The 27,800-nt window shown below is 41.9% G+C and overlaps 1 protein-coding gene across 4 annotated transcripts in view; it reads left to right on the top strand.

Annotated features, from left to right (window-relative positions):
- Nucleotides 1-27,800, top strand: part of nectin1b (nectin cell adhesion molecule 1b) — a 138,202-nt gene that overhangs the window by 91,614 nt on the left and 18,788 nt on the right. For 3 of the 4 annotated variants that reach the window (XM_084019498.1, XM_084019501.1, XM_084019500.1), the window contains exons 6-8: nucleotides 18,516-18,663; nucleotides 20,341-20,411; nucleotides 27,503-27,594. In XM_084019498.1, coding sequence (XP_083875624.1) covers nucleotides 18,516-18,663; nucleotides 20,341-20,411; nucleotides 27,503-27,594 — 311 coding nt within the window. Of the gene's footprint in view, nucleotides 1-18,515; nucleotides 18,664-20,340; nucleotides 20,412-27,500; nucleotides 27,595-27,800 lie in introns of all 4 variants that reach the window. The other variant, XM_084019499.1, reaches the window with a different exon arrangement.

The raw sequence follows: 27,800 nt of genomic DNA, 5'->3' as shown, positions 1-27,800 counted from the left end.
TACAGCTCACTAATTAATATGTGATTAATCTCTAAAAAAAAAAAAAAAAAAACATGCATGTTTTGGACTATATCTTGGCTCTGAGCTGTTGCAAGGCAACCAGGGGAGTCTCCAGGAAGTAACCAAGGATGAAACTAGACTGAAACTTGAACTGGAAGTGCCACAGTTCCTATAAACTGCTTTTTTTATGTTTTTGGTTTTTTTTGACAGAAGAAGTTATAATTCCCCTCAATAATGTGTGTCTTGTTGGTGAATTAAAGTTAATTAAAGCTTGGAGAAAAATATACTTTTAGGTGTGATTTACAGCTCATTACAATCAGCTGCTTTCTTGTCACATATCTGCTCAATTTGCACTTTCCATTCCATTGACTATAGTTTGGATTTTCCAGCTGCTTCAGCGACAGCCAAGATGTGAATGAAGGATAAAATTGGACCTTCAAAACATTACTTCAGAGACACTCATTCCATGCTTTTTATAGTCGAGGAGAAATACTAGATGGACTAAAAAGAAGAAGATTGGTGGCCACCATTATAATGCCCTAGTCTTTGAATCCAGAGTGAGATTAAGGGAAAGGTTCTCCTTTGACTCGTGAGATAAAGAGTTCGTCACTCCCAATGGCCTCGAGAGACTCTGCAGAAATGATTAGGTTCATGTGCCACTCAATTATCTGTTCCCTTAAAGCATTCTCTTTGAGGATGCAATTATACAGGATGGATGTGAATAAGAATGTCGGACACTGTGATGTGGGGCTGGCCACTGGTGGAGCTTTAAATTTGGTCGACTTAATAGATCACACATGTCTTGGCAATGTTTGTATTTTCATTCACTAGACAAGAGTCATATTTTTTTCCGGGAAGAAAACATGGAGGAGGGGAAAAAGGGCTAGCATGCAGGGAGAATGACGTTTCTCTTTTCCATCTGTTTAATTAATGCACCATGAAAAGCACTCCTGAGTCTTTTCTAAGTTTACAGTGTTTGTCTGCCACTTCTTCTGATTTGATGCCACTGACCAAAATCAAGTCTGTTGGGGTTTTTTTCCCTTAAAACGGTTAATGATGGTGTTGTTACGGCCTGGCTCCCGGGTCTTTATGGAGAGGTTTAACTGTACGCTGCCTGCCTCACCAGATCAGGTTTCTACTGTTCCCCCACTGAATCTCCCTCAGGCCCAGCTGCCTGGCAAAGCATTCATGATTAAATGTGAGACACGAGCCATCCTGCCAAGAGAAAGCTGGAGGAGGGGCTGCTGGCTTAGGATGACCACAGTTTGGAATTTCTTTGCTGTTTGTCATACACACAGAGCAAAATGAAAGCAGATGTAGAAGCAGAGGAAGAGGAGGGGAGGGGGGAAATCATGGAAGACAAGAGGTCTTTCAGGCAATAGTAATAAATCAAAGCAATATTTGCAAAGCAATATGGTGTACAGAGAACAACCAGCAAAGTGTGGTTTTATAATAAGACGAATATCTCATTGGCTAGGCTAAGTGGGTAGAGCCAAATAACCACAGTTTTTTTCTGGCTAACATGCTAAGATACATTAAAGCGCCACTAATTTTATAATTATATGGGAAGAAGAGGCGCAAATGTTTTTTGTATTAGCAATGAATGAAACGACTGTGTGAGAAGGATTGCTTGCATTATGATCCCACATATAATTATCTCTCAGTGTTGCAGCTTTATGGGAGTTTTAGGCTCATTGCTTTGGTTGTACTGTTCTCACAAATCCTATTTCCAGGACCAGGTTCCCCCACATACTCAGCATCTAACAGCAGACCCTTAGTGCTCTAAGCTGGCTGGCGAAGAAAGCCAAAAATGTATGTAGATATTTATTTATGCAGACTTCGGCCCCCTAGGAGCAAAGAAAGTTAAGTTAAGTAAATTAAGGACCATTAAACTGTACCTCTACTAAAGAAAAGAAATCCAGGGCTAAGACAGTATACTTTTTTCCTCCTGTTACAACTTAAATAGTTGCTTTTTAAACTGCGGTTACTAAGAACAGTATATTTCTAATTCAGCCAGTCCATTTCACAATAATTAATGCAGAGGTTTTCAATACATTTAAAAAAGAGGAAGCAATTAATTTATATTAAGGATTTTAACTTAGGCCTATAGTTTAGCCCATGGGCATCCGAAGCAAAAAAAAATATGGGCAGGATGATGTAATGGTACAATGGTAGATGCAATTTCCTGTGTTCTGATGCATTTTAAATATGGTTTGACACTTTTATCTGGCTATAGCATGAGGAAGAATATGGGTACATTTTGTAATTCTCTCCAGAGAAAGTGGTTGGTTCCTGTCAGATCACATATTGGGAAATATATGCTAAAAGTACAGAAATTGATTCCATGACCAATTCAAAGGATCTATTTATGCTTGCAAGCAATTGCAAACAAAACCAAGAGATTGTTAGCCAAAATATACTAACAATAGGCTTCCTTCCTTATCTTTCCATTATTATGCTGATGTTAGTGAGTGTAAGGGCTTTCTAACCAAATAGTGAGGCTTCTGTCACTCAGAGACTTTGTATAGGAAGAAATCCAAACCTGATAATAACGCCGAATGTGTAGGTAGATGACTTTTGACATGTAAAGGGGAGGTCAAAGTAATAATTTGAAAAAGTGAGTGGGACTTGTCCCTCGTACAATGGGTCCGATGCCCATGGTTTAGACTCTTAGTTTCCTCTTTGTCAGGTAGCTAATTCACGCTTCTTATCGCCTCCCACTGAGGTTCAAAAGATTATAATTTTCTACCCCCAGAGCTGTTTCTGATAAATGTATAGCCCTATATTAAGACAGCTTAGCTAACTGACACTGCCTGCAGGATCCTGCAGAGTGGAATTGAGGGTCTCTCCAGGTCAGACTTCCCACTACACGTTTTAAGCTCAGTCAGCCATTCTGTCTTTCTCCCTTGGCTTTCACTGTTTGTTTGGTTTCTTCAACAACAACTACACGCAGTGATGCACAGATCACAAATTCACATCGGGACCGAATTTCCGCTTGTATCTAGTTTTCACACTATTTCCTTGAGGCAACACATATAACCGTATACCACGTGGATTGGAAAAGTTCCACTCGAGCTTCAGCTCATTAGCATAAATCAGCTGCAGCTGTGTTGACTCATTCACTGTGTGTAAACATACAGGGCTAGAAAACATTTAATTTGCTCTGTGCCAGGTTGATCACTTTTTTCCCCGAAATAAATATGGGAGCGTGACTGCGAGAGGATGTGTGAGGAGGGGAAACAATCGGCCATCTTTAATTGGTTAATGCATGATAAGGCAATGAAAGACTCCATACTGCTGATGTTTTATAGGGATATCAGTGATTTATTGAAAGGTTCTCTATATGAAAGCCAGAGCATTAATTAAGAAACAAAAAACTATTATCTATGCAAAGATATAGTGGAGTAATGTCTATTTGAGCAGAGAATGAAGTCGCTTTCCCTCTGTGTGTGTTGTTATCCAAGCTTCTCTGTGCTCGTTACATAGCATGTGCCTGTTCGTGCATGTTAATGCATGCCTGCCTCACTGGTGTTGATGTTATTTCCAGATATTTGCCCCAGTGTTTGAGGGTTTCGCGTTCTGTAGCGGAAATAAATAGCTTGATTTTTTAAAATTATGCGTTACCTTTGTTGTGGAGCTCTTTGTCGGTTTGGTTATTTGGTAACCCTTTTGAGAAGATAATTACACAAGCACAAATCGTGCCACTTGTGTTTCTGTCACCTGTTCACAAAACACGTATTGTTGCAAATGCATGACAACAATTAGAAAATAATGGAATTAAAAATCAAATAAATTTGACATTGTAGCTGCAATTACAGTTTTTACAACATTCTGTAATTCTGCGTATTGTGTTACCGGGAATATGGTCCAACATCTGATGTCACTGTTGTCAAGAGTGTGTGGAAGAGAAAGACAAAGAGGAGAGGGGATTGTGAGAGAGACAAAAGAGACCGAACGAGAGAACGAGGGAACAAGCTGTGGTGTCTGATTGAGGTGTTTGATCCAGGTCATGCTGCGGTGTAATCACTGGAGCTGTGGATAGTCACTGTCGGTGGGGTGTTTTATAAAGGAGAGATGGTTGTGCCGGCCTTCTCTCCAGGGCTTAATTCAATTGAAGAATAAATGAGTTCTGTTGGTAATTTAGAGATAACCTGTGCAGTCGCCAAGTTTAAGGGAAGATAAGAAACGACAGAGAAAATGAAGACAAGAAAACGAGACAATTTTTCACCCTGCCTTTGCTAAATTCAACCATTCCCAGTCCTCCTCAAAGCTTTAATTAAAACACACACACTTGCATGCACATTGCACACACAGGTTCACACATTCGCGCTCATGCGGTCGCACCTCCACCAGATAATCCAATAGGAGCAATCAAGGCGTTTGAAAGAGATCAGTAGACAGTAGAGAGGTGAGTCTAACTGGAGCTTCTATCTGTCCCACCGTTGTTAAGATTAATCATCGAAGTACACTCTGGAAGTCAATGGTCCTTTGAGTCGTAAAACACATCAGTGTAGTGGGGAGTTTAAAAGGGTCAGTACACAAAAAACATCTCATTTACTTCCACTGGAATGTGTTGGTTTGATTTGTGATTACTGCTGCTAATCCAATACAGTAGAGGTGAATGGAAGCCTTGATTGGTTTTATCACGGATAAGTTAAAGGGAAAAACATGAAAACAGTCCAATGTGATGTCAGCATAGAGATGTGGTTTTCTTTTTTACCATTCAAGCAGGAAATAAATAATAGTTATGTGATGCCAGCAGATATAGTAATATGTTTACACATAAAGCTACTGTTAGATACATCCAGGGGGGAAGTGAAGGTGTGTCCAGTTTAACATAGAAGATTTAAGAGTAAGTACGTTTAAAGTAAAGGAAATAAAATACAATATATACTTTATTCGGTTCGTGAATACTGGAATGAGTTAGCATTTTGACTAACTTTCCCTCGTTGTGAAGATAAGGTTTTTTAAGTTGTTTTTTTGTTGCCTGAGTCAAAGTCTATGGTTAAGTCAAGCTTAGACGATTAGATCATTTTGTTCTACGATATAAAATACAAAATTGAGCTTGTGAATTTTTAAGCTTAAAAAACGTGGTTGCCACCAAGTGGCTGAATGAGACGACTAAATGTCAAACGCCCTTCAGCTCAGTCGTGCTGTAGTCTGTTTATGGCTGTTTTGATATCAGTCTGAACACATTCGAGAGATAAAATAAAAAAACAGACTAGGCACAAACAATGTGAGATGATAATCTGCAATCAGAACTCATCTTGAGAAAAATGTGTTTTTGTGATTTGATTGAGCTGAAGCTTTATAGATACAGGGCCCTATCTTGCATCCGGCGCAAGTGACTTAGTCACTGGCGCATGTGTCGTTGCTAGTTTACAACTGGCGCAGAGCGTTCTTTTGCCACCAGCGCCACTCGCCGCTAAATTAGGGAATGATCTTGCGCCCCAAGGGGCGGTTCGGCGGAAGGAGGAGGCGTGTTCTGGCGCAAACGGTATTTTGACGTTTCTAAAAACCATTGCGCTACTGGCCAGGAAATACCTGGTTTAAAGTCAGTGGCGCGTTGTTCAGATGCTATTTTAAGGGCGCATGCATACATGCGCATGCGATGCATACGGATTGCTTGTGCACCTCGCGCATACACTTTGCTTCTCTCATCTACACGGACAGCAGTTCCCATTTTTGCAAACCATACATAATTACAAGGACAGTAAAATATTACCACACAAGGAAAATCCTGACGTCGTTGTATCGCTTACGGCAATGGAGAGATGTCCTATTTTGTCCAGCTGCTGAGACAATTACGGCGATTTCCTCCCAAGCCGCTTTCACTGAAGCAATTTTGGGTGGGTTTCTCCCATCCCCATATAAAACCAACTCACGTTCTTTGACTGCTCTGACAAGCACATCCGTATCTTCTTTGGTGAACCTATCATTGCGTGCGCCTGGCAAACCCGCCATCATAATAGCAATCCGCCATGGAACATGCGCCGATCGTTCTTAAAGGGGATGCGAGAAAACGCTCTGATTGGTTCATTGCACGTTACGCCCAAACCACACCTACGGGTAATTAGGCTGCTTCAGACCAACCCTTTTGACACTTGCGCCGCGGCGGAAGTGTCATTTATCCGCCTGTAAAATAGCGATAGCGCCGTAGAACCGCCCACAAAGCTACTTGCGAAATGCGCTTTCCCACTTCCGTTTCAGACCGTTAAAATAGGGCCCACAAAGTCATTTCAAATGTCCAACATTGATATGTTTTGCCAATAACACAAAGCTCTCAGATGTGGCTGTGTGGCAAAAAACAAATCCACTATCCACAACACGACATCAAGAAACCCCACAAACTGTTGCTGCCAATACCACACACTCAGAGGTTAATATAACAGTCATTTGTGTTTTGATTGCTTTTTTGTGCTTGGTGCCATATTTCAAGAGGCATTGTTGCCTCTCGCCACTGCTTTTACCCAATCAATATGATGTGCGGGACCCGCCTGTTGAACTTCTTGAAAAATAAATATATAAAAATGAGAAAAAACATCAATTTCACAGTAACATTAATATTCATGTTGACCACATGGATTGCATGTGCATCTGGTTTTTGAAACAAGTAGCCCACCGGGTGCCTCACTCCCAGTCCTCCTTGAAATCACTCTGTTGCAGCTCCACTGAAACTGAACGAAGAAACATGTGGTTGTAAATGGTGCCGCGAAACTCCACATGGTAGCATTTTGTGGATGGGACCATTTAGCGACTTGTCTCCGGAGCACTTCCCTCTGATTCCCACACGTTTACTGACTTTGCACATTGTGTTGTGTTTATCATCATGGTTGGTGGCAACGCTGTGATCTGCAATTAAAGCTGTGTCTGGGCATAACAAAATGTGTGACATCAATAAGCCAGCAGACAATGTCGGGCTCTTCGCTCCGTGTCGGCTTTAAGTTCAGGCTTTGTCTTCAGTTGCTGAGGTGCTTCATTGCATAGAATTCAGCAGTTTATGCAGGTTTCAAATATACCTCGCATTGTGTTCAGCTGTCACACTCCCACCATGGTTGTGATGTGAAACGTGGCATGTACTTACATTCCAGGCAACGGCAATACATTCAGCATCATCACACATGGCAAGTTTTTCAATCTGCGCAGGAGAAAAATAAATCATTCTTCTCCTTGAAATACAATCTGAAGCTGTGATGACAGGCAGCGTCTTCATTCAGTCTTGATGAACTTAACTGATCTGTGTCGCTGCAGTCAAGGTTAAGGTTAGCTGTTTGCTTTGGATTCTGGGAGGAACTGTGCCTTTTCTGGGCTCCAGGAGAATAATAAAGTATGTTTTTACTGTGTCGTATCAACAGTTTTACTTCTCCTATTTCTTTTACCACGACTGAGTGGTTTCCAAAGGCAACAAACTCAGGCCGAATAAGGCAAGTGTGTAAACATTTAAACCTGGTAGCTTTTCAGTTTTCTATTTGTATTAAAACCAGGGCAAGTCAATTTCTCCTCAGAGGGAACTGCACAATATTTTTTTCAAATCAACTACACTGATTTTGTTATTTCCGAGGGTTTTGCAAAGTTTTAATTTCTTTGAAGGCTCTATGTTTTTTACTGGGGCTCTTTCCCACCACAGATCATTTTCAGTGACCGCAGAGTCTTGAGATTCCCTGGCAGAATTTAGAGGTGGAAGTAAGTAGCTTCAGCAGCTCGATGAAATGCCTTTCAAACTGTGGTGTCTGTCTAAGCAGCGTGTGCTCGGAGCGGAGCTGCACTCGGCTGGGGTGAGGGGGTGATGGTATGCGTGCAGAATCACAATAGTCACCCCTGTTACGTGGTCTGAAGCAGATCTGAGTTCAGGCAGCTTCTGTGTGCGAGACTAGACGAGACTTCAGAGGGTAGGTCAGGTTTCTATTAGCTCACTGCTCTTAAAAAGCAGTCTCTCAGTGGAAAATGTGCCTTGTGTTCCAGTGTATATGGTACAAGCAGAAAGATGTTCTCCAACACTCAACTTCGTGGACTCCATCTTCCTTTTTAAATGTCATTAAATTCTGATATGAAAACACTGTTCAGATTGCTCACACAGTTCTTTGGCTGACCTTCGTGGCAGGAATCTCATTCAATGGCTCTCCTCCACGTCGACTGTAATAGCCTTACAATTGCAGTTTAAGGTGATGGGTCATATATACGTTTCAGTGGCCATTCTTTGCTGCATCAGCAGTTCTAAACGACTGTAACGGACTCTGCTTGAGTATTATAGCCTTGTGTTCCTCTTCGCAAATCAGAGCACAGAATTCAGCTTCATGTGGGGATTTGCTTTTTGAGACAATAACAGATTGACGATAAAAATACACTCAGCAGAGGAGGTGGGGATTGTTGAGATCCAGACAATCCCCCTGTGTGAATTTTAAGGGGTTTATTTTCACCTGAAAAATTCAGTATGCACCCATCCTGTGTTATTTTCTTTACCTACCTCTTCTGTGGGAGCAGGGAATCCAGGATGAAAGCATCGCATCCATCCATCGATTGCTCCCTCCACCATGAGTGCTGCATCCTGTTCTCACTGAAGTGTTTGCCTGAAATCTCAAGCACTATGGAAACAGCCAATTGTGGAGTTCTTACAGCAACCTGGCTTTCCATAAACCACAATGAACTGCACATCAGTCATGCCAGTCTATGTTATCTGCATTCCAGCAAGCAGCAGGGAGGCTTTGCTTACCGTATGATTGTTCTGGCTCACTTCCAGTATAGTCATTGTATATTGCATATTGATTGTTCTTCCATGTACATATGAATATGGATAGGAGGTTTCAAGCTTGTTCACCAAGGAGGCATGTTTTCCTAGGGAACCTCAACATGTGCTGTAGAACATCTGATTCTGTTTTCCATTCATTCATTTTGAATTTGGAAACACAGCAGGATGACTTACATAATAGATCATTTTAAGCAGGTGTTAATTATGACATTCTTGCAGTTATATTGTGGGTGTTAAAGCATAATATGTTTTCTCACAGCAAATAATCTCACAACAAATAGAGGCTTAGAGCCCTCTCAGGTCTAAAGCATTTACTTTCCTATTTTTGGTCTCCTTTTGTAACAATGCATGTGGGACCTTAAAACTGTAATGCATAATCATGTTATGTACATTTTTTCATCAGAATGTGTATGTTGAAGTGATGTCACATTCATTTATTAAGAGTTATATGAACATAAATACAAAACCAAAACGGAAATTAAAGCTCACACATATTCATTAAAATCACACATAGCACAACGTACAAGACATCTGCAGGCCCTAATTATTTATTCTAGCCCTTGGCTCCTTCTCTCTCTTCCTGCCCCTTTTCTGAGTTAAGAAGTAGGATTTTTAAATTATTTTTGTCGTTGTTCATATTGACTCAGAAGCAGTACAATAGAGGCAGTTTTTTTGTTCAATGGCTAACCAGCAGTAAAAGCACCAATCAACATGTAATTACTAAAGCAACTTCAATGTTAGTGACTTCATTCACTAATCTGAATTAAAATGAGCTTCAGAACAGACAACTGACAATATAAAATTCTAAATGTCTCCATCAGTTTCATGGCAGTCATCAAATGTTTCAGGAAATGTGCAGCATTTCATTACTTGTGCATTTGCCTGAATCTTTATGAGGTTTGATAAAGATGTTATTTTCATTGCGTTGCTTTTGCTCTTCAGAGAACATGAAGGGTACTTATATACTCATACTCATACTCATTACTACGACGGCGTATTAGGGCCACTGTAGGGGGGGGGGGGGAAATGGAGCCTACTTTAAGTCGCAAATTTGCTAGATTTAAAGTCGCAAATTTGCTCATTTATTACGATGCTAACAACCGGCATTTATGCTAGATAACTTCCCATGAATGTCACTTTTATCTTTCTAATTAATCCATCCCAATGCGTGACAATGCTTTTCTAAGGTCCTTAGGGTAATGGCTGTTGATCGTTATTGTTGATTAATTTTATATGAGCCAAATTGTCATCTTATGGGTGTTTATTGATCAGGTGGTTTGGCTAAGCTAGCAGTAGCTTTCACTTGTTGTCATAGCTATGGCTACTTGCTACTTTAAAACTAGCAAATTTGCCACTCATTTCTCAGACTATTGCCCACCTCTCTCTCGGCTCCGTTTTTTCCCCCTACAGTGGCCCTAATACGCCGTCATACATTACTTTTATGTATTCATGTCCAAAGATTTTCATGTTTTCAGGGATTTTCTAATGTGCAAACCAAACTTGGAAAAATACAAGCAGACAAGTCTTGCCATGTTGGAGGACATGTTTGTTTACTTCTGTCTCTAAACTGATGAAGCCAGACGAGATGGTTATCTCTGAGATGGTCATCTTGTTTCCAACGACCTTTGTCTGTTTTATCTGTTGTTTCCTAAAAAGTGGAAGGAGGTCATGCCCTTAGCTATGCTTTGTTGGCGGATTGCGTTGCCTGAATCATTCCAAGATTTAATAATGGATCTTATTTTGTGACATATTATTTTGGAGTATTTGAGTGCTGGTTCACCTCTTCACAAACCCTAACCAGGGTTCTCAGCATCTTTCAGTATCTTGTCCAAGGACACTTCAAATAATTCAAACCTTCAATATTCTGATTTGCTCCTGAACCACAGCTGCCCCAACCATTCACCACTTAGGTTATCTCTATTTCTAATAAATATTTAGATTTTGATTGTTTTTAAGGATTGAATAACTTTATGTTTCTGTGTCGATCACCCTAACCCTGCTAGCAGTATAACAAGTACCAACAGTATGATGAAGCATTTTTCATCACCACATTTTATGAGAATATAATCATCATCGAGATCCTGATTCATTATGAAATCCAGATCATTATTGTGATTAAACTGAGCATACCGCAGTGTATTGTATTGCAGATTCCCTCAGTGTAAAAACCACTTTCAACAAATGTTTTTCAGATTTTCAATATTCCTTTCATCATCGCAGCGGGCAACCACATGACCTTAAATAGATCATACTTTTGATTCAATTTACCTGATACTGAAAAAGTCAAACCCGCAGCGGCAGTGGGAGTCTTTATATGTGGATGCCTGTGGAGCAAACTACCCTGACTGAACCTGAAAAAGATGTAAATGTCTAAAAATGTCTTCACAGTGCGAAGCTGTGATATACAGGAAGTCTCAGTTATCGTTGGTGTTATGTGTTCCTTGTTTAGCTGAGCTATGAACAGATTCTGCATTTATATTTTGCTATCGGAGGGGTTCCTTGTCCATGCAGTTACTCACATTTGACCAGGCTTAGCTTGAATGGAAGTAAACAGTTCATGTGGAGAGCAAAACAGGCAGAATGCATTTGCCATCATTTCCTTTGATGATGATTTTGCTTTTTAATGGTTTAAACTAATGGCATAAACTATTAAAAGGTAAACAGCACAGCTGATGACAGAGACCCTGAGACAAAGACTCTGTGGAGCTCCACATGTCAGACAGGAGAGAGATGCTCTGCAAATGATTTGATGAATAATATTGAAGCGTGAATTCACGTTCAGTGTGTACAAAGGAAACAATGGTCATTTTGCAGAGAGAATGCAAGCAGTAGGAATATGTTATATTCTATTTCAGATCTAATGCTCAACCCCACTGAGGTTATTTCTACATTTGAGTGTGTACGGTCCTTGAGATGACACACTTGCTTAGCAGCGGGGGCAGAAAAGGGGGCTGGCCTTTGGGATGGGATCTGCAGACTCACCAGCCCAAGTGTTACTAAATTGAAAACCCGCTCTCGAACATATCCAGAATGACTGGGTCCGTTACTCTGTCAGCTTTTAACCAGGCAAAGGAAATTACGGCCGTGACCTCGTGGTGCTTGCCAGGGAGAGACACTGAGAAGTAATTTTGCTTACATGGGGAAGAAGGTAGGAAAGGGAGGACAAGGTTGAGACGAGAGTACAGATCTGTATAAGCACCGCAGTCCATCCAGTTTAGAGGAGCAACCATTAAATTAACATTCAACACATAGAGGAGTTCAGCTGGGGCATGAAAGGGCTCCAGAGAGAGAATGTGCCTGCTAACGCAGACTGGGAGCCCTATCAGCAACACTCCACCAACTCTTTATATAGGGCCAAAGCTAGTTTTCAGATTAATGGGGATGCACAGCCGAGGAAACAGCAGCAGAGTTATTGTACACTTTAAATCTCCCAGTCATAAAACAGGAAAACAGCAGCCTCTCGGACAATCTACTGTATATGATACTGGTATATGTTTTCTAATTAAAGTGCTAGAGTGAACGGGCCAGTGGGCAGAACGGTTGGAAAGTTATGTAGCCTAGCTTTGAAAGTAAGCTATTACATCTTGACAGCCGCTACCGGCTTCCTGAAGTTAATAAATGAGTGCAATTGACTTCCTGGAGCAATGTTGCAGTTTATTCCCCCATTAGGAGGCTGTGGCCCACCCATTCCAATCATTCTTTAATAAGAACTGTTGTTATTTAGCCTGTCAGAGGAGGTGATACCTCATGACAGCATCAGGATAAGCTTGGCAGGGCTGCAATCTCATATTCATTGACGGGGGCTTTGGTGCTGCTTGTCGTTGCTTCATCTTCCCCGCCGGACACAGCGGTGCACCAGACACTTCCAGCTGATGTCTGCGTGGTTCCACGGAGATCTCCGGTTTGCCTCGCTGACATTGAGTGCCGTCTGTTTATGCGTGGAAACATGCTAAGTGTTTTGTTTTGTTTTTTTTTCGTTTTTTTTTATTGAAGGCTCCTGATTACTTCCCCTGATTGCCTTAACGTACCACTGAGTCACAAAATGTTTGCACGGAAACGGGAAAGGCTATAAAGTGGAACAGAATGGCTCAGCGGGTATTCATCCAGGCGGTGACATCCATCCGCGGCTGTCTGACTAAATAAAATGTGTAAATTAAACAAAATAACATTATGTAATAAATGGAATTAAAAGTGCTGTTATGATATTGTTTTATACTCTGGCCTCAGGTGTTTCTCATGGTGGCCCAGCAGGGCCGAGATAGTTAAGTTCATAATGGGCTCGGTTTCATCATGTGTTCACAATTTGTGTTTAATGAAGTGCTGCCCTCTGTGGGGTGATATAGAACAGCAATCACAGACCATCACAATCCCCCTGCTCTCATCGCCTCCGGCCCCTATCTCCGTTTTGACACATCGGGTCTGAGAGGTGGTGCAGAGATCATCAGTGTGAATCTCGGTGAAATAGGATGCAGACCTCTCCGGAGGGAGGGAAAAAAAAGGACGACATCAGGAACCCCAGCTCCCAGAGGAGACAGCTCTGGAAACATTGAACTTTAACAAGATTACCAACTTGGGGAGGGGTGGGAGAAGTAGACAAAAACAGCATGTGCCGCTTGGAGTTGGCAGCATGAAATACAGATTTATGAACTCCATTAAACCATTTCTTTCTCTTTATTAGGGCCTGCAGCATTTACCCAGTGTGGAAAACGGGTAGAAAAAAAATCTCAAGAAATTGTTAACAGCCTGGGCAATTACTTCCACATAAGGTGACTGTACAACTCCTGAATAAGGAGATAAAAGTAACTCGACACCTTGACTGTTTCACCGTGCTGTGCGTCTGGCTACTTGTGCTAAGCTAGAAAAAAAACAGCCATGCGGGTCTTTGGAGCAGGTGGCCATCTCAGACTGGCATTGTTAGGGTGGAGCTGGCGTGGGTTGGTAGCCAGACTCTCAATCTGTCCACTTGAAAATTCCCCAGTATTGCTGGAAAGCGTTATAGCCCCCATGGAGGAGATAGCAATTACAATTTCAGATGGGAGAGAGGGAGAGCGGCAGGAGCTCCATCCATTCTTGGAATATGATCAGACTTATGACTGGAACATTTTTACAATGTGCCACTACGCCAATGTCCTTTTAATACCATCAGTCTGATGCCTTATAGTTTCGGGCTTTAAGGCCGGCACTTCCTTTCACTGTCTCCTGTCAGATTGCCAGGGGTGAGTGTACATTTAAAGGCACCATTAAGCTGTGAATTGTCTTCCCCCTGCCAGTGCTTGATGAACCACACCAAGCCTCAGCAGGTACATGGCAACGATCTGCTGGCAAAAAAAAATCCTGCATTGCTGCATTCTGTGACAGATTGGATTTGGAGTGGGTAAAGCCTGCTCCAGCTGGAGACTGCTCACCCTTTGGCCTCTCACCTGAACTCTCCCTGCTCTGGTATGTGTGACTAACATGTTCTATGGGAGACTGGTAACACTAGAGCCCATATGTTTTGGCTAGTGAGTACAGCTGGCACTGGAGATTACACTGTTTTCACACGTTTTGGATGGCGAAGACGCTGAATTGCTTTGTCGCTCTGCATGTAGGTCACATTTACTCAAAAAAGGGCCACAAGCAGCAGTGAGGAAGTAATCAATTTTCAGGCTACAGCTTCAGCTGATCAGTTGCTTTTGCTCCATGAAAACGTTGCCAGATCTCTAAGTAGTAACCGCCCCCTGTTGGGAGCGTGCATATACATCTGTAGGCTGAGCCTGAGACATGAATGTGTAATAATCACATGCAAAGCACTTATCCACTGTGTCCCTCGAATCCCATGAGAGCTCTGGTTGTCTGAACTCTGCAGCAAAGCGAAGAACCTGCTGCTTGATGCTTTCTTGATGGATTGTTAGGGAAACTTGATTCTCCGTGGAATGCCAGCTGACCTCAACGTAATGCCACGAAGCCCATCAAAGGTGACGGAGGCCTGTGTGCAGGCCCGTGACTGTACTCTATGTTTTTCATGTGTTGTGCGGCAGAGAAAAACAACAGTAGCTCATTACATGTGGTGCAGCTCAATGAACTTTGGTGGGGGGGTAGATGTGACACGACTGAAGATCGCCGCCACCTCAGAGGGACCTGCAGCCCACAAAGAGCCAAGGTCAAATCCGTCAGCTCAAATGTGCCACAGTGGTGGACTGACGGCACAGAGAGAGCCGCTGCATGGATGTGTGCATTACACTTATTGAAAATCAATAGCAATCTTTCAGTGGCAGCAACAAGACATATTGGAACAACAACCTTTACTCAGTACAGTTTGGGCAGATTTCATACAGGTTTTCCACTGGTGAAAATCAAGTGAGGTCAAGGTTTTTTTTACATGCATTTTATTTGTTTCAGGTTTTTGGTAACACCTTTACGATAAGAGCGTTTCAATTGAAATGTTAGACAAAGCTCTCACATTTGTTTTGCCTCATTATCAGTGGTGGGAATATATACTTTCTCAGGAATGTCAGTGCTGTCTTCAGGTTGTTTTCTTACTTCTGTGCCCAGAAGTGGCCCAAATTAACAAATGTAGCTTTCATAATCTTTACTACAATGTTTACTCTATTACAGATGGGTCCTATAAGTATGCTAATGTGAGCACATTGTACTTAAATATAAAAATTGAGACATTTTGCCATAATTCCTTCAAAAATGTAGTGTTTTAGAAGTAAGTATAACATTTAAATACTACAGCAAAGTGTCAGCACAGCTAAGCTGTACTGTACAGTGCAGCACCTATTATATCAAAACATTACAGCTCATATTCAAACAAACTGAATGAACAGAAAAACACAGTGTGGTTTCAACTAATTACTTAATGCCACCGGAATGGAACAAAGGCTACCTGTTATTTACACTGTATGTAAAATCATTACACACAGTAAAGCGGAGGTGTTTTATTATATGAAAGTTGTTTAGAGAAGTTTTGCATTTGGGAGAAATGTTCCTTTTCCCGTGAAGCGTGTGGTGATAATTCCTCCTGTTTTCATGCTGAAGGTCTCGATAATAATGGCGATGGGGCTCGCACTGTTGGTGGATGTAAAAGCAGGAAACAGAGACATGCTACATACAGTAACTCAGCAACAAGGACAAAGGAAACCCAGTTTCATGTAATACAGCCTGTTGTGTGCAGCGTGGGGACATTTCCAAACGATTACCTTCCCAGTATGACGTCACATGAATCAGAGAAAACCAACACAGCAGAGTTTCTGCAATAAGATTAGAGCCCAATCCAAGGTTAGGCATAAATATTTGTCAGTGACTCATTTGACTGTCATGATCGGCAGATCCCTAAGTGTTTTCTCAACTTCAGTGACACCAGGAAAGCTTAACTCCATATTCCACACTTGTTGTCACATTCTTCAATAGCTGCTGTCCTTGAGTGGTTTTCTGGCAGAATCTGGGGTTCACTCTATCAAAGAACTGCTTCTTTAATATGGTTTATTTTGAAAAAAAATATTGATGTGATGTTAAGAACTACAATTTTGATTTTATGGGATGAACTTTGCCGTCCTACTACTGTGTTCAAATTCTCAGCAACTAACATCCTTGAAAATACAGACTCATTTATTTTGAAGGTGTGTTGTCAGCTGCACATTTTGTGGTAAAATGATCCCGGCTCGGCATCATCAGGGTTGCCCTCATCCTGTTTTTTTTCCCGGCAGTATCACTCTGCTGAAACGTTTTGCCAGAACAGTACTTACATGTGAGGTTTGGATATGATTGGGTTGCTTTAATGTCTAACTCATGTACTTAATATCAAACCTTTAATTGTTGATGACGATTCTCCAGTGAGAAGCAGACAAAGCAGTCAGACGGCGCTCCAGATGGTTCACCCTACCTATACGAAGGAGGTGACGGTCTAAATCCCGTGTGCACAGCGCCTGAGGCTGCACAACGTGGAAATTGCATTCTGATCCAGTCCACTCCTCTGTGTGTTAGTGTTATACAACAGACTATTGTGTCTGCCATTTGCATCAGGGCCATGAAATTCAGCCCACTGGCTTTCACTATGCAGCGCAATGAGACGACAGTAGGAGTTCTAGCTTATCTGTTGCCATGCTACAGCAAGATCACATTTACGCCCGCTCTTCAAAGCCACTCCACAGCCATGTTTTATTGAAATGCATCACAAGAAGTGTCTGTGGTTACAAGAAAGCATATTTACTTTCAGTTGGTGGATTTTTATATGATGTGACTTTTACGTGCCGGATGACAGAATATTAAAGCGGCAGCAGGAACCTGCAGCATGACACGACAACCTGATGGACACGATACGTGGGTGCTGGCTTTGAAGGCAGCAGGTGTTAAATGGTAGGGCAACGTGCCTGCTATTATGTGGCCCTATGTGAAGCAGTCCTCTGTGTATCCATCATTATGGGCAGTGAATCAAGCAAGCAGACTGGGCCTGTTGAGAAGAGGCCCCCTGGGAGCGAGGCCTTGTCCAGCCACTACCGGGAGGGACGGCCAGATAATAATGGAGACATCATGAGGGCAGGAGATAGGCTTTCCTTTTCAAAATGGAACACAGGGAGAATTTTCAGTCACCCATCACGACTGGCACAAAGCCATTGATTGGTCCCTGGCCTGTCTTAAAAAGGACAGCCTTAACTGCTTTTGTTGAAGAAAACAGATGCCAGGGCTGTTTGCCATGATGCCTCCAAAAAGAGACCACTGTCCTATTTTAGTAATACCTGACGTCATTTGGGACCATAGGGGAGGTTCACATGGGACCTGCCATAATTTAGCTTTTTATCTACCTGACAACAGACATTCTTGATGTATTCTGATGTCATACAGGACGATCCATTGTTGATATCAAATGTAAAGTGTAAATCTAGCAGGCCCTAAAACAAAGGCATTGATTTCAAAGCATGTCCCAGTGCAACATGTTTTCACTCCAATGTATTGAGCCAAAACAATTATATGCTGGCTGCAGAGGATCTTTAAAAAAAAGGTGTCTTGAATTGGATCTTTCTGCTGATATCTCTGTGCCTTTTTTAAGTCGATAGCATGAACAGAGTGCTGACTGGAATATTGAACACGAAGCAGAGAAGGCAACAAAATCAACAATCTCAGCTGTTTACCGGCTCGAACCACCATGTCATTTGAGCTTACAGTTGGAGACCAACTTTTTCCATGTTTTGCTCTCAAAAGAATTAAATTGTTTTACTTTTGGAAACTGCACAAATTCTTTCTCTGCAATGCAGAAAATACGTTTTGCATTCATTACCTCGCAAGGACCAAACCGGTTTTGTCGTGCACTTGGGTTCGCTGTCATATTCAAACCAATTTGGGCTCCTTTTGAGCAGTTGATGCAGTAAACATTAGAAATGCAGCTGCTGAGTGACCATGACTGTGTGGTATTCATGCAGTGCCAGGGTGGCAATGGCCTCATCCGTAAATATGTTTCCCAAAATAGCGTTTGGATGTGTTTTATGACAGAAAGCCTCAAGCCTGACAAATACCACGTCAAGTGGCTTTAGAAGAATGGACCATTGTTTAGTTTTTTTCTTCTTTTTGGACGCATTGCTGCTTTAATTTTGAAATATTTTTACCAACTGCTGAAATGCGTCCAGATTTTTTTGTGATTGATTGCAAAAGGTTTGCCATAGACGTGTCACGGAGCTAGAAGATCAGTGTTTCTTTGTCCTCATTGCTTTTTTTCCCCCCAAGTTCAACCGAGCCGCATCAATTACTCAAGAAGGACCTACCCTGACACTGTTATTTCTCCTCTTGTCTGCAGAGAAGCCAATGCCGCAGGGTCCCCCAGGTGGTGTTATCGGGATTCTTGGAGGTGTCGTTGCCATCGGACTCATCGTTGGCGTGGCTGTTACTGTTTTCATGGTCCATCGACGGCAGCAGAAGACCCGCACTGAGACGGATAATGACCTGTGAGTACCGAGCCTCTGTCAGAGAATATTGCAGGGGGCTGGACAGCTGGTAAGATTAGATGTGCACTGCAGTCAGCCCACGAGAGAGAAACACTAAAAAGGACAAAGCACATTTTTACAGAGTTAATGTGCTCAGAGACAGAAGAAGACACTGTCACTGACTCCTTGTCACTCAATCTGATCGCCGATTACCTTCTTTCCCAGAGTTCACTTTATGAAAAATAACTAAACGCACCCAGACTTGATAATAAGAAAGTTATTTTTTTCTTTACTAGATATGTGATAATTATTAATGCAGCATTTGTTAAGTAGTGGCTTGATTGTAATGCAGGCTGTATGAGCCCATTTCCCATTAAAACAAAAGAAACATTGTTTTAATCAGGACTGATGGAGAAGCATTTGCTGCAGTCACTTCTTTGGTACAGCCTCACCTCTTGTTGGATGGTTTCTTCTGATTTCATCAGGAAGTGAAGGAGATTTTCCAGGAGAATCTTGATCCAGAGGCTGGGCTGTTTCTGAAACAGTATTTTTATTATGCAAATTAATTGCAGGGTATCTGAAAAAGTAACTAGCAGATCAAAGATTTGATGGTTGGGTTTGAAACAATGCAGACACTAAACTCCCATGCAGGTCGGCATGGAAGAATGAAGAAAATATGATTCAAATATTGATCTACACTTTAAAACGGAGGAGGAGGCAGTTAAAGTCTGAACTCTGCAAAAGCTATTTTTGTAGGTCATTTAAATTGAATTCTGAATGTGTTCGGATGAATAGGACTTCTCCCGTTGCATCAATTAAGGCAGGCAGACTGCTGTTAAGGATAGATTTAAGGACCATGTATCAATCCGACTTCATTTACTCCTGTCTCCCCTCCTCCAGCCAACCAGTTAATTTTATCCGCCTGCAAACCGGGGGCTGTGACAATTTTGAACATTGCCAGCTGGTGCTTGTACACAGAGGGGGAAACAGAAGTTGCAGAGGATGCAGCTGAGAGAACAACAAGCAACAGAGAGTTGTGGATCTAAAATATCTTATTCCAAAGGTGATAAAAGTCTCTGCCATCTGTTTCGGAAGTATTGTAAGAAATCTGTCCTCAACAAAGATGGGGGAAAAAAGCATTCAAGTTAAATATTGCTAACTGCCTTTGTCTTAAACACCTGGTTGCCAGGGTTTCCTTGGCTATACCGGGTACACAAGATGCGAACCGCATCCCCATGGGAATGATGTTGATGTGTGTAGGGGCTGGCTATGATCCTTCTTGGGAATATTACCAAAACAACTGATGTTGGGGGTGTGCAGAATCTGGCTGAGGTTGAACATGAGCCTTTAATTAACTCACATGATGAGATTATAGTGCTTATTTTAGAGCCCTCCCTTCCAGAATCTTGTAATTGATTTGATATTGAAAGCAGTGATACCGGTTTTTGGCCTCCGCCACTCCTCCCGCTGCTTGCCTCGGCATTCTGCAGCTGCTGCAGTCCACCGTTGAGCCGGCGGAGAGACCCCCTATAGCACACTGCTTCTACCGCTCACCAATGCTTTTTAAGACAAATGAAGCACACAGACTCTTACCTCTCCCATTGCTTTCTGTCTCTTTCTCCCTCCCTGCTAATCTATCTTTCTTTCTCTCTCTGATGCCAAAGTAACTGCTCTCTGTTTCCCACTCCCCTCCCTCAGCATTGCTGTTGCTGCTGTTGCTGATAGTTGTGTGACACAGGCTCCAGAGAAGCCAGAGTCCCCCACAAGGAAAGTAGAGGCACCTGACCCCAGTCTATCCCCCGCTGAACCCTGTCCTCCTGGATCCTCTATTCTGTTGCCTGCATGTAACGGTGGCCTGCAAGTGACATACTTGAGCACACCATTGTGAGCGCTGAAAGCAGCAAATGTTCATCGACACAATCTTTTACCAGACAGTCACAACGGACATGACTCTGAGCTTAAGAATTAGTTGTTGTTTTTTTCTTTTGACAACACTCAACAGATCGAGACGTTTGAAGGGAAATGCAAACGTCTCTATTTGGTGCGTGACAAGAAAAAAGAAACTCCAACTTGACAAACAACTATGAATTCAAACGGAACTGGATGAAAACATTCCCGAGATAAATCAAACCTAATTAGAAGTCTTAAGATAAAATAACCAGCTCCGCTCGGAGTTTTTCAGATAGTGGAGCTCGAACAGAACACTATTTTACGAGATTGAACGCAGTGTACATATCAAATTGTTAATCAGAGGGAAATCTGTAAACTTCTAGAGGCTTTGTTTAACATTAACTCAAACTCACTGGTGTCTTTTGTTAACAGACCACATTGTGCAACCTCCCTCCTCCACCTCTTTCTCTTTCCACTCCTTCTGTCTGCATGATTGTCCTCAAATGTGCATGACAATTTTTTAGCCGTGTCAGTGCTGTGTTACTGTTGTAACTGTTTGCTACTTAGCTCGACATGTATTGAGATGTGATTTAGAGCTTTGACTGTCCAGGTGAATATCTGTGAATATCATTTTCCTGTGGCATGTCATCAAACATGTTCAGTGTCTTATGCAGATACTGTTTACTTTTTTTTTTTTAATGTATAGTTATGTAAATGCAGACAAGTTGCAAGTGAATGTGTGGGGATTTATTTTAGAACCAGCGCGAGGGATTCATAGTTTTATATGAAGGTCTGCTGTCAGGGTAAAGGGGAAGCATTTAGCCAGACTGTTTAATTCTGCATGTTGATGAACTGTTAATCAAGCCTGGCCATTTGATAACATGCCTGACTGCACCGCCAGTCACGCCTCTGTTTGCCCTCACAAAGCAGCACATGATGTGACTTGAAATTGATCAATCCTAATAAATCACTGGCCGTTCGAAGGCTGCACTGGCACAATAGTCAAATGATTATCAATATAGATGGGCATTGTCAAAAGCGATGTTTTCAGAATAATGTGTTCATCGCTCTGTCTTTTGCCCGGGCGTGATGTACGACTTTGAAAATGCCAAAAAGCACTGCCAATGGTGGCGGCGTTCCTCTGCGAAATGAATTTGCTCGCTAGTGTTCCTGACGTGCAGCTGGTGTTGACACAGTTGCAAAATCATTGCTTGTATAAATCACATTTATGACGACTTCTTGGCCACATTTACTAAAATATCTGAAAAGAATCGCATGCAGAATGTTAAAAGGGTGATGCACTATGAGCTGCATGGCAGAGTCACCAAAAAACATCAACTCTGTTTTCTGAAAGTAGGTAAAAAATCCTTCCACCTCACAATTGCTGGAAATTGTGATTTTGGAGGACATTTGAAATTACTCATAGGCTCTCCAATGAAGTCAAAGTGAAGAAATGGGATGTTGAACATATAAAAATAGACCACTTGAACGATGACACAAGGAAAAGTGATTCATAGATGTTATTTGTACTTTGTACCCTTTGATTTACAAACTGGTCACCAGTGCTTCTCACCATTGCTGTCTGTGGAGACATTTTAAAATGTGATAAATGGTAACTCATTGTTGGACACCTTCTAGCTTTAAGCTGTAACCAAAGTAGGATTGTCTTTCTTGTCTTTCTGGGTTACTCAACATGGACTTACTGTACTGGTGTGAATTGGAATCATTCACTGTTGTTGTTTATGAGTAAAACTGGTGCTTGGTTTCTCTGTACAGAATGTTATACATGCAGTGCAACTGTCTATAATTATTTATTTCCATGTCCATTTGTATATGTAATCGAGTATCACTGCCTGAGGTGTTGAAAAAGATTTGGAAACTGGCCGTGTGTGTGTAAACTCAAATGTTCTGAAAAGCAAAACTTTCCTCCAACAACCGAAATAATTTTTGATAAACTTGTCAAAGAACAAAAGCAGAAGTCATTTTGTTTCATTCTTGTTTTGTTCTTTTTTTCTCTTGTGAGAAAAGAAGGAGAAGGAGAAAAAAAAGAAAGAAAGCTAAGCTGTGCAGGGTAATTGTTGTCCGCCTTTTGAAAAGATCGGAGCGAGACAAAGCATGAAAGTAATTGCCTCCAAAAGATCAAATCACATTTATCCCATCTCGCAATTAAAAGTATCATTAGCATTTAAATTGCCAAATAAGATTGTGATCAACAGAAATCAATGAGAGCACCGAGGATCAGCTCAAACACTTCACTTTGTTTTCAATGAGCGGGGCTGTGGTCATATGGAGCCTCTTTAATCCAAACGCTTCCGGGGATGCGACATTTCTGCAGACAGCAAGGGTGTTTTCTAACACTGCACTGAGGAACGTCTTTGCTCTGATTATCTGCAGCTCAAAAAAAACAACAAAAAAACAGCCTCTTTCCCTCAATCCAAATACAAAGGTCACTTTTTTGTGAGTGCATCGTAAAAGTCATTTTCTTTGCTGTGAATCTTCCCTCGCAGATTACTTTTCTCAGTTTAAGGATTAGTTATGTTTTCTCCGCGCTATCCCCCTTAAATCTCCCCTTAAGCTGCCCTGAGCCTTTTGTAGCCAACGGAGCGAGGAGGAGCGAGGTCTTCAAGGTGGATGTCTGAGCAGGAAACGGTGCAAACGTGAATGTAGCTTATGGTTCTCTGCCCGGTGCTTTCTGCTCCCCACAGGCTGCTGATGCTTGTCAGCTTTCATTAGTGTCTGTGTCTCGCGGAGTCAATGCCCACATGCTGCCTGCATCGCGGCTCTGAGGAAGTCTGTGTGTAATCGCACTGCCGAGATGCACATCAGGTGGTCAAGCTGAGATGGACGTCATTGTTCTGCATCTGACTAATGCAAACATTAAGTGCACACCTCAGAATTAGTCAGATTGTAATGCATCAATGCTATGAATCCAGAATATGACACACACATTTGAAGTACTGAATATCTTACTCACCATAGAAATATTGTTAATACATATTTAAACAGCCTATCAACCCTCACTTTAACTCTTACTTACTCTTTATTTGGGTTGTCTAGTACTAAGAGAAAGGCTGCATAAATTATATTAATCAACACCATTCACTGTATGTATATAATGTGTGTATGTGTGTGCGTGTGTGTGTGTGTGTGGATCAAGATCAAAGGCTAGTCTAATTTAGAAGGATTTAGATGGGAGAGAAGTCATTTAATTATTCAGCTGGAGTGAAGAAAAATGCATTCACCTGCGAAGCAAACATTCACAGAGTGACTCCACAGCTGACACTGTGAAGCCTTTTCTGATGAATTATTCAAGTCATAGAAATTGGTGCATTTCAATCCAGTTTCAATTAGTTTGTCATATTCATTTGAGATTATTCTGCACAAATACTTTCCCAAATTGCAGCCATAGCCATGTGTATATAGGAGATGGAAGTTGATCTGGTTTTCTTGCAACTAGAAGTGACACAACATGGTGGCGCTTTCAGGAATGTGCAACAAAAAACTAAATATAGAAGTGTGTAAACAAACCTAAGTAAAAAAAAAATGCCTCATGTCTGTTTTTCATAGCTTCTATCCATCCTAATTGATAATAATTCTCATGTTTCTGCTGAGATCTGACATTATGGTGACATCATTGAAAAAAATATCCAGTTTGACCTCCTGTGATTACCATCGTTGTGGTCACACACAATATTCTGGGTGATTTTCTTTTAGTTCGACCTCCTAATAAAGTTGTTTTGATAGTCTGGCTAAATGGTTGACTTCTTCTTTATGATGGCTGATCATCCGACCAAGTGTTTGTTTTTGTGTTAGCGGATCTGAGTCATTGCTTTTGGGTTTTATCATTTCATCATAACTGAGCTGCCAAAACTAAGAAAATCAAACCTCAGTTGGAATAAACAAGAATAATTAGAAATAGATTCAAAGATTTCCGCAGGTACTTCTCACAAACAAGAGAGGAGCTTCTCACATCTGGAAAACAAATTGTGGTCAGAGATGAGATCGTATCAAGTATCAAATCTTTTAGCATTTTGTGTTCACTTTGATAACTTCAGTTAACAATAGTTTTTCTTTGTGTATTACTTCCTGCCATGGAAAGACAGGAAAGTACATTTAATGTACTGCATACTAATACAATGGTATATTTTAAAGATGAGTAGTCAACCTCGTTATGTTTCGGCAACAAAACTACGCTGACATCCGCTGTTAGATAAAAAAAAAATAAGTATGTAAATTATGTACGGGAACAACGTTGGTAATGTCACTTTATAAAACACAACACTTTGGAACACCAGTCTGCTGGTTGTTGGTTCGACCCATCCACCTCCAGTCTCTCACACACTTCAACCCTGTCTCCTACAAAATCACATTCCCATGCAACTAAACTGCAATCTCTAAGGGAACCATATTTTTTTTCTGGACACGGTCGCAGTTTGAAACCGTTTGAAATGTGTGGTTAATGAAGAAAACAAAACAAAAACAGCATAGTTATGTTTGGTAAAAACATCATGGTTTGGCTTGGAATGACTATGAAATTGAAATAATGGTTGGTTATGCTTGTTTCCGTGGGACACAAAGATCTACTGGTGGAAGGCCTGTGGTTTCTGACCCATCCACCACCCTGACATCTTCTCTATGCAAACGTCAACCGACTTGTTTGAAACTAATTTATGGAAACTCAAGAAGGAATGCAATCCACATCAAAAAACGTTTCCTTCCCAGTGTAATTCACAATGCAGTTTAGTTGACTAGGAACATCATTTTTAGGAGACCAGGCTGCACATTGAGTACCTTGTCACTTGTTCAGAGAGCAGCATTCACCTGGATTAGTTCACATTGCACTGACACAACATGGCGTACAAATGCAACAAGCAAAAAAGGCGTACAAATTGTCATTTAAAGGCCAATCGGTGAGAGCAGGCTGCTGTAGTTTGGAGGAAGACTAACTGATCACACACGTACTGTTTGTCTTGGCACATGCGTTCCTCAGCACACAGCCGCATTGTATGACTGTGCGCACTTCATTAAGCACTGATGGTACAGAGCGAACTCTTTTCCTGCCATTGTGTCAACCAGTAGTGACGGTGTAAACACTGACACTCTCTGGAGGCTGTTTGTACATAACATGATTACAAAGGAAGCCGAATTCAATCAAGAAGAGGGAGGGATGACGGGGAGAAAGTAGCTGGGTGGTCATTATGAGACGAGGGGAGTTTCTTCATGTTTGGTCTGATGTAATATACCCACTCTGCAAACGGGGACCCCCAACACACCACCTAATTGAACAGGCTCCTTCACATAATGTGCAATGAAATACAATCATCAGGGGTCCTGTGGGATCAAGCTGGAAAATGCCCCAGGTCCTGAATGCAAATCAGAACGCGTCATACATAAACATGGTATGATTTTATCCTGCTTGAATAATTCCAGCATGAAGATGTGCAACCGATTTGTCTTAAAACACTGTAAATATTGTGCAAAATGTTGGACGATGCTGTATTTCTTTTTAATACAAAGAAACGTCACGATCAGGTGTCAGCGTATTCACAGGGCAGGGCACACTCTGAAAATTGCATTTTGTCTCATGCATTTCTTGAGAGCAAATGATCGTGTCGGCTGTCAAAGCCTTTTTTTTTGTGTTAGTTCTCAGCTGCATCACCAGTCAATCATAAGCAACGAATTACAATATTTTATAATGAGCAAACTGCTGTACCTGTGGAAACCGCATTTTCCACAAGACTCATAATTATCTCTCTCAGAAAAAATGGATGCTTCTCCTCTGAAGGCTCTGCGATGGAAGAGGTTATTGTAGGTGATTGTACTGTGCACTGCCTTTCTGTGTGTGTGCTGTGCCTCTGTGCTGCAGGCAGGCTGAAGAGGGTGCCACATGAATCTGCCAGTGGCACGGCAACCCTGTCTGGAGACAAGGTGATACGGACTGGAAATAATGAGCATGAAAGAAAGAGTTAAGAGATGCACTCATGCACAAATTTTCTGCACATTAAAACGCCGGCTTGGCCTTGCACAAAGGTCATGTTATTCAATAAGGACGTGAACCAGTGCGAATGGGAGGCGGGCGGAGCTGGAGATAATGCATGTATGTACACAGCTCAGTGTCTGTGCTCCACTTCATTATCTTTGATCAGTGCTGATATGGTGTCAGAATAGGACAGATGACATCTGACTGCCAGCATGTTTGAGGGAAGGAGTTTTCTTTGTAACCGTTTCGTAGCCACAACCCCTCTCTTTCCTTGTCGGAAATAATCCGGACGCACTTCAAACAATCTCGACATCAAGCGTTCAATTACTGCTGTCTTTTTTTTTCTGCTCACAATTACATTTTCATTAATTGTATATAATCATATCCACGACTGTGTGCCGGGGTGGCCTGTATCTCCAGTGAAAACGTCATTGTTGATTTGAAGAAAAATAGTTGCTTACTGTTCTGACGATGGCGGCATGTGACAGAGTTCGGTTGCGTCAACAGACGGGTGGGGTTAGGGGAAGTCATTGCCTGGCATGCAGGGAAAGGTGGCGAGCAGAAGCTCTCTGCTGAACTTTCTGAGGCTAGAACTCAGGAAGTCGTGTCAAACAAACAGTCGCTGCACAGCAGGCAGGGTGTTTGTCTGCGTGGCACTCTAGCTGAGGCTCAAAGCACCCTGAGCACTTGACTCACACATGCCCTTCTCCCTGCCCCCTATACTCCCTCCATCCCTATCTCCTCACCTCAGTGTCCAATTACAGCCCACTCTCATTAGCACAGTGTCTCTCCAGCGAGAGCCTTTGAAAGGGCAGGGGGAATGGCTGCCGCCGCCACAAAGCTACCAGCACAAAATCCAAGGAAAGAGTGAAAAAGGCAAGTGCAGGCAGGACTTCTCATTATAGAGTGGTGTAGAGGGTGAGGGACGGAAGGAGTGGCGATCCCTTTCTGTGCCGAGTGTCATGTTATCTTTTCACTCTCTTAACAGGACCGACCTCCCACCCACCCACAAACCAGCCCCGCCTCCGCCCAAGAAGAAAAACAGTGACATGAAGGGACACTTGACATCTGACGACATCCAGGTAAGAGTTTCTTCTTCTCGTGCTCTCTGGCTGCTCGGAGACAAAGTCCGAGAACGTTCCTATGTGCCACGTTTCTGAGTGAAGCGTTGCCGATTGAAGCACAAATGTGTTTAAAAAATGCATTTGAACACATGCAACTTTAATACTATATGTGGCAGAGCGTTTTTTTTTTTTTTTGTGATTTTATTCTACATCACTTCATGGTA

This window comes from Eutrigla gurnardus (genome assembly GCF_963514095.1).
Source record: "Eutrigla gurnardus genome assembly, chromosome: 10".
NCBI classification, from domain to species: domain Eukaryota; kingdom Metazoa; phylum Chordata; class Actinopteri; order Perciformes; family Triglidae; genus Eutrigla; species Eutrigla gurnardus.
This window is presented reverse-complemented; position numbering and strand designations above follow the sequence as displayed.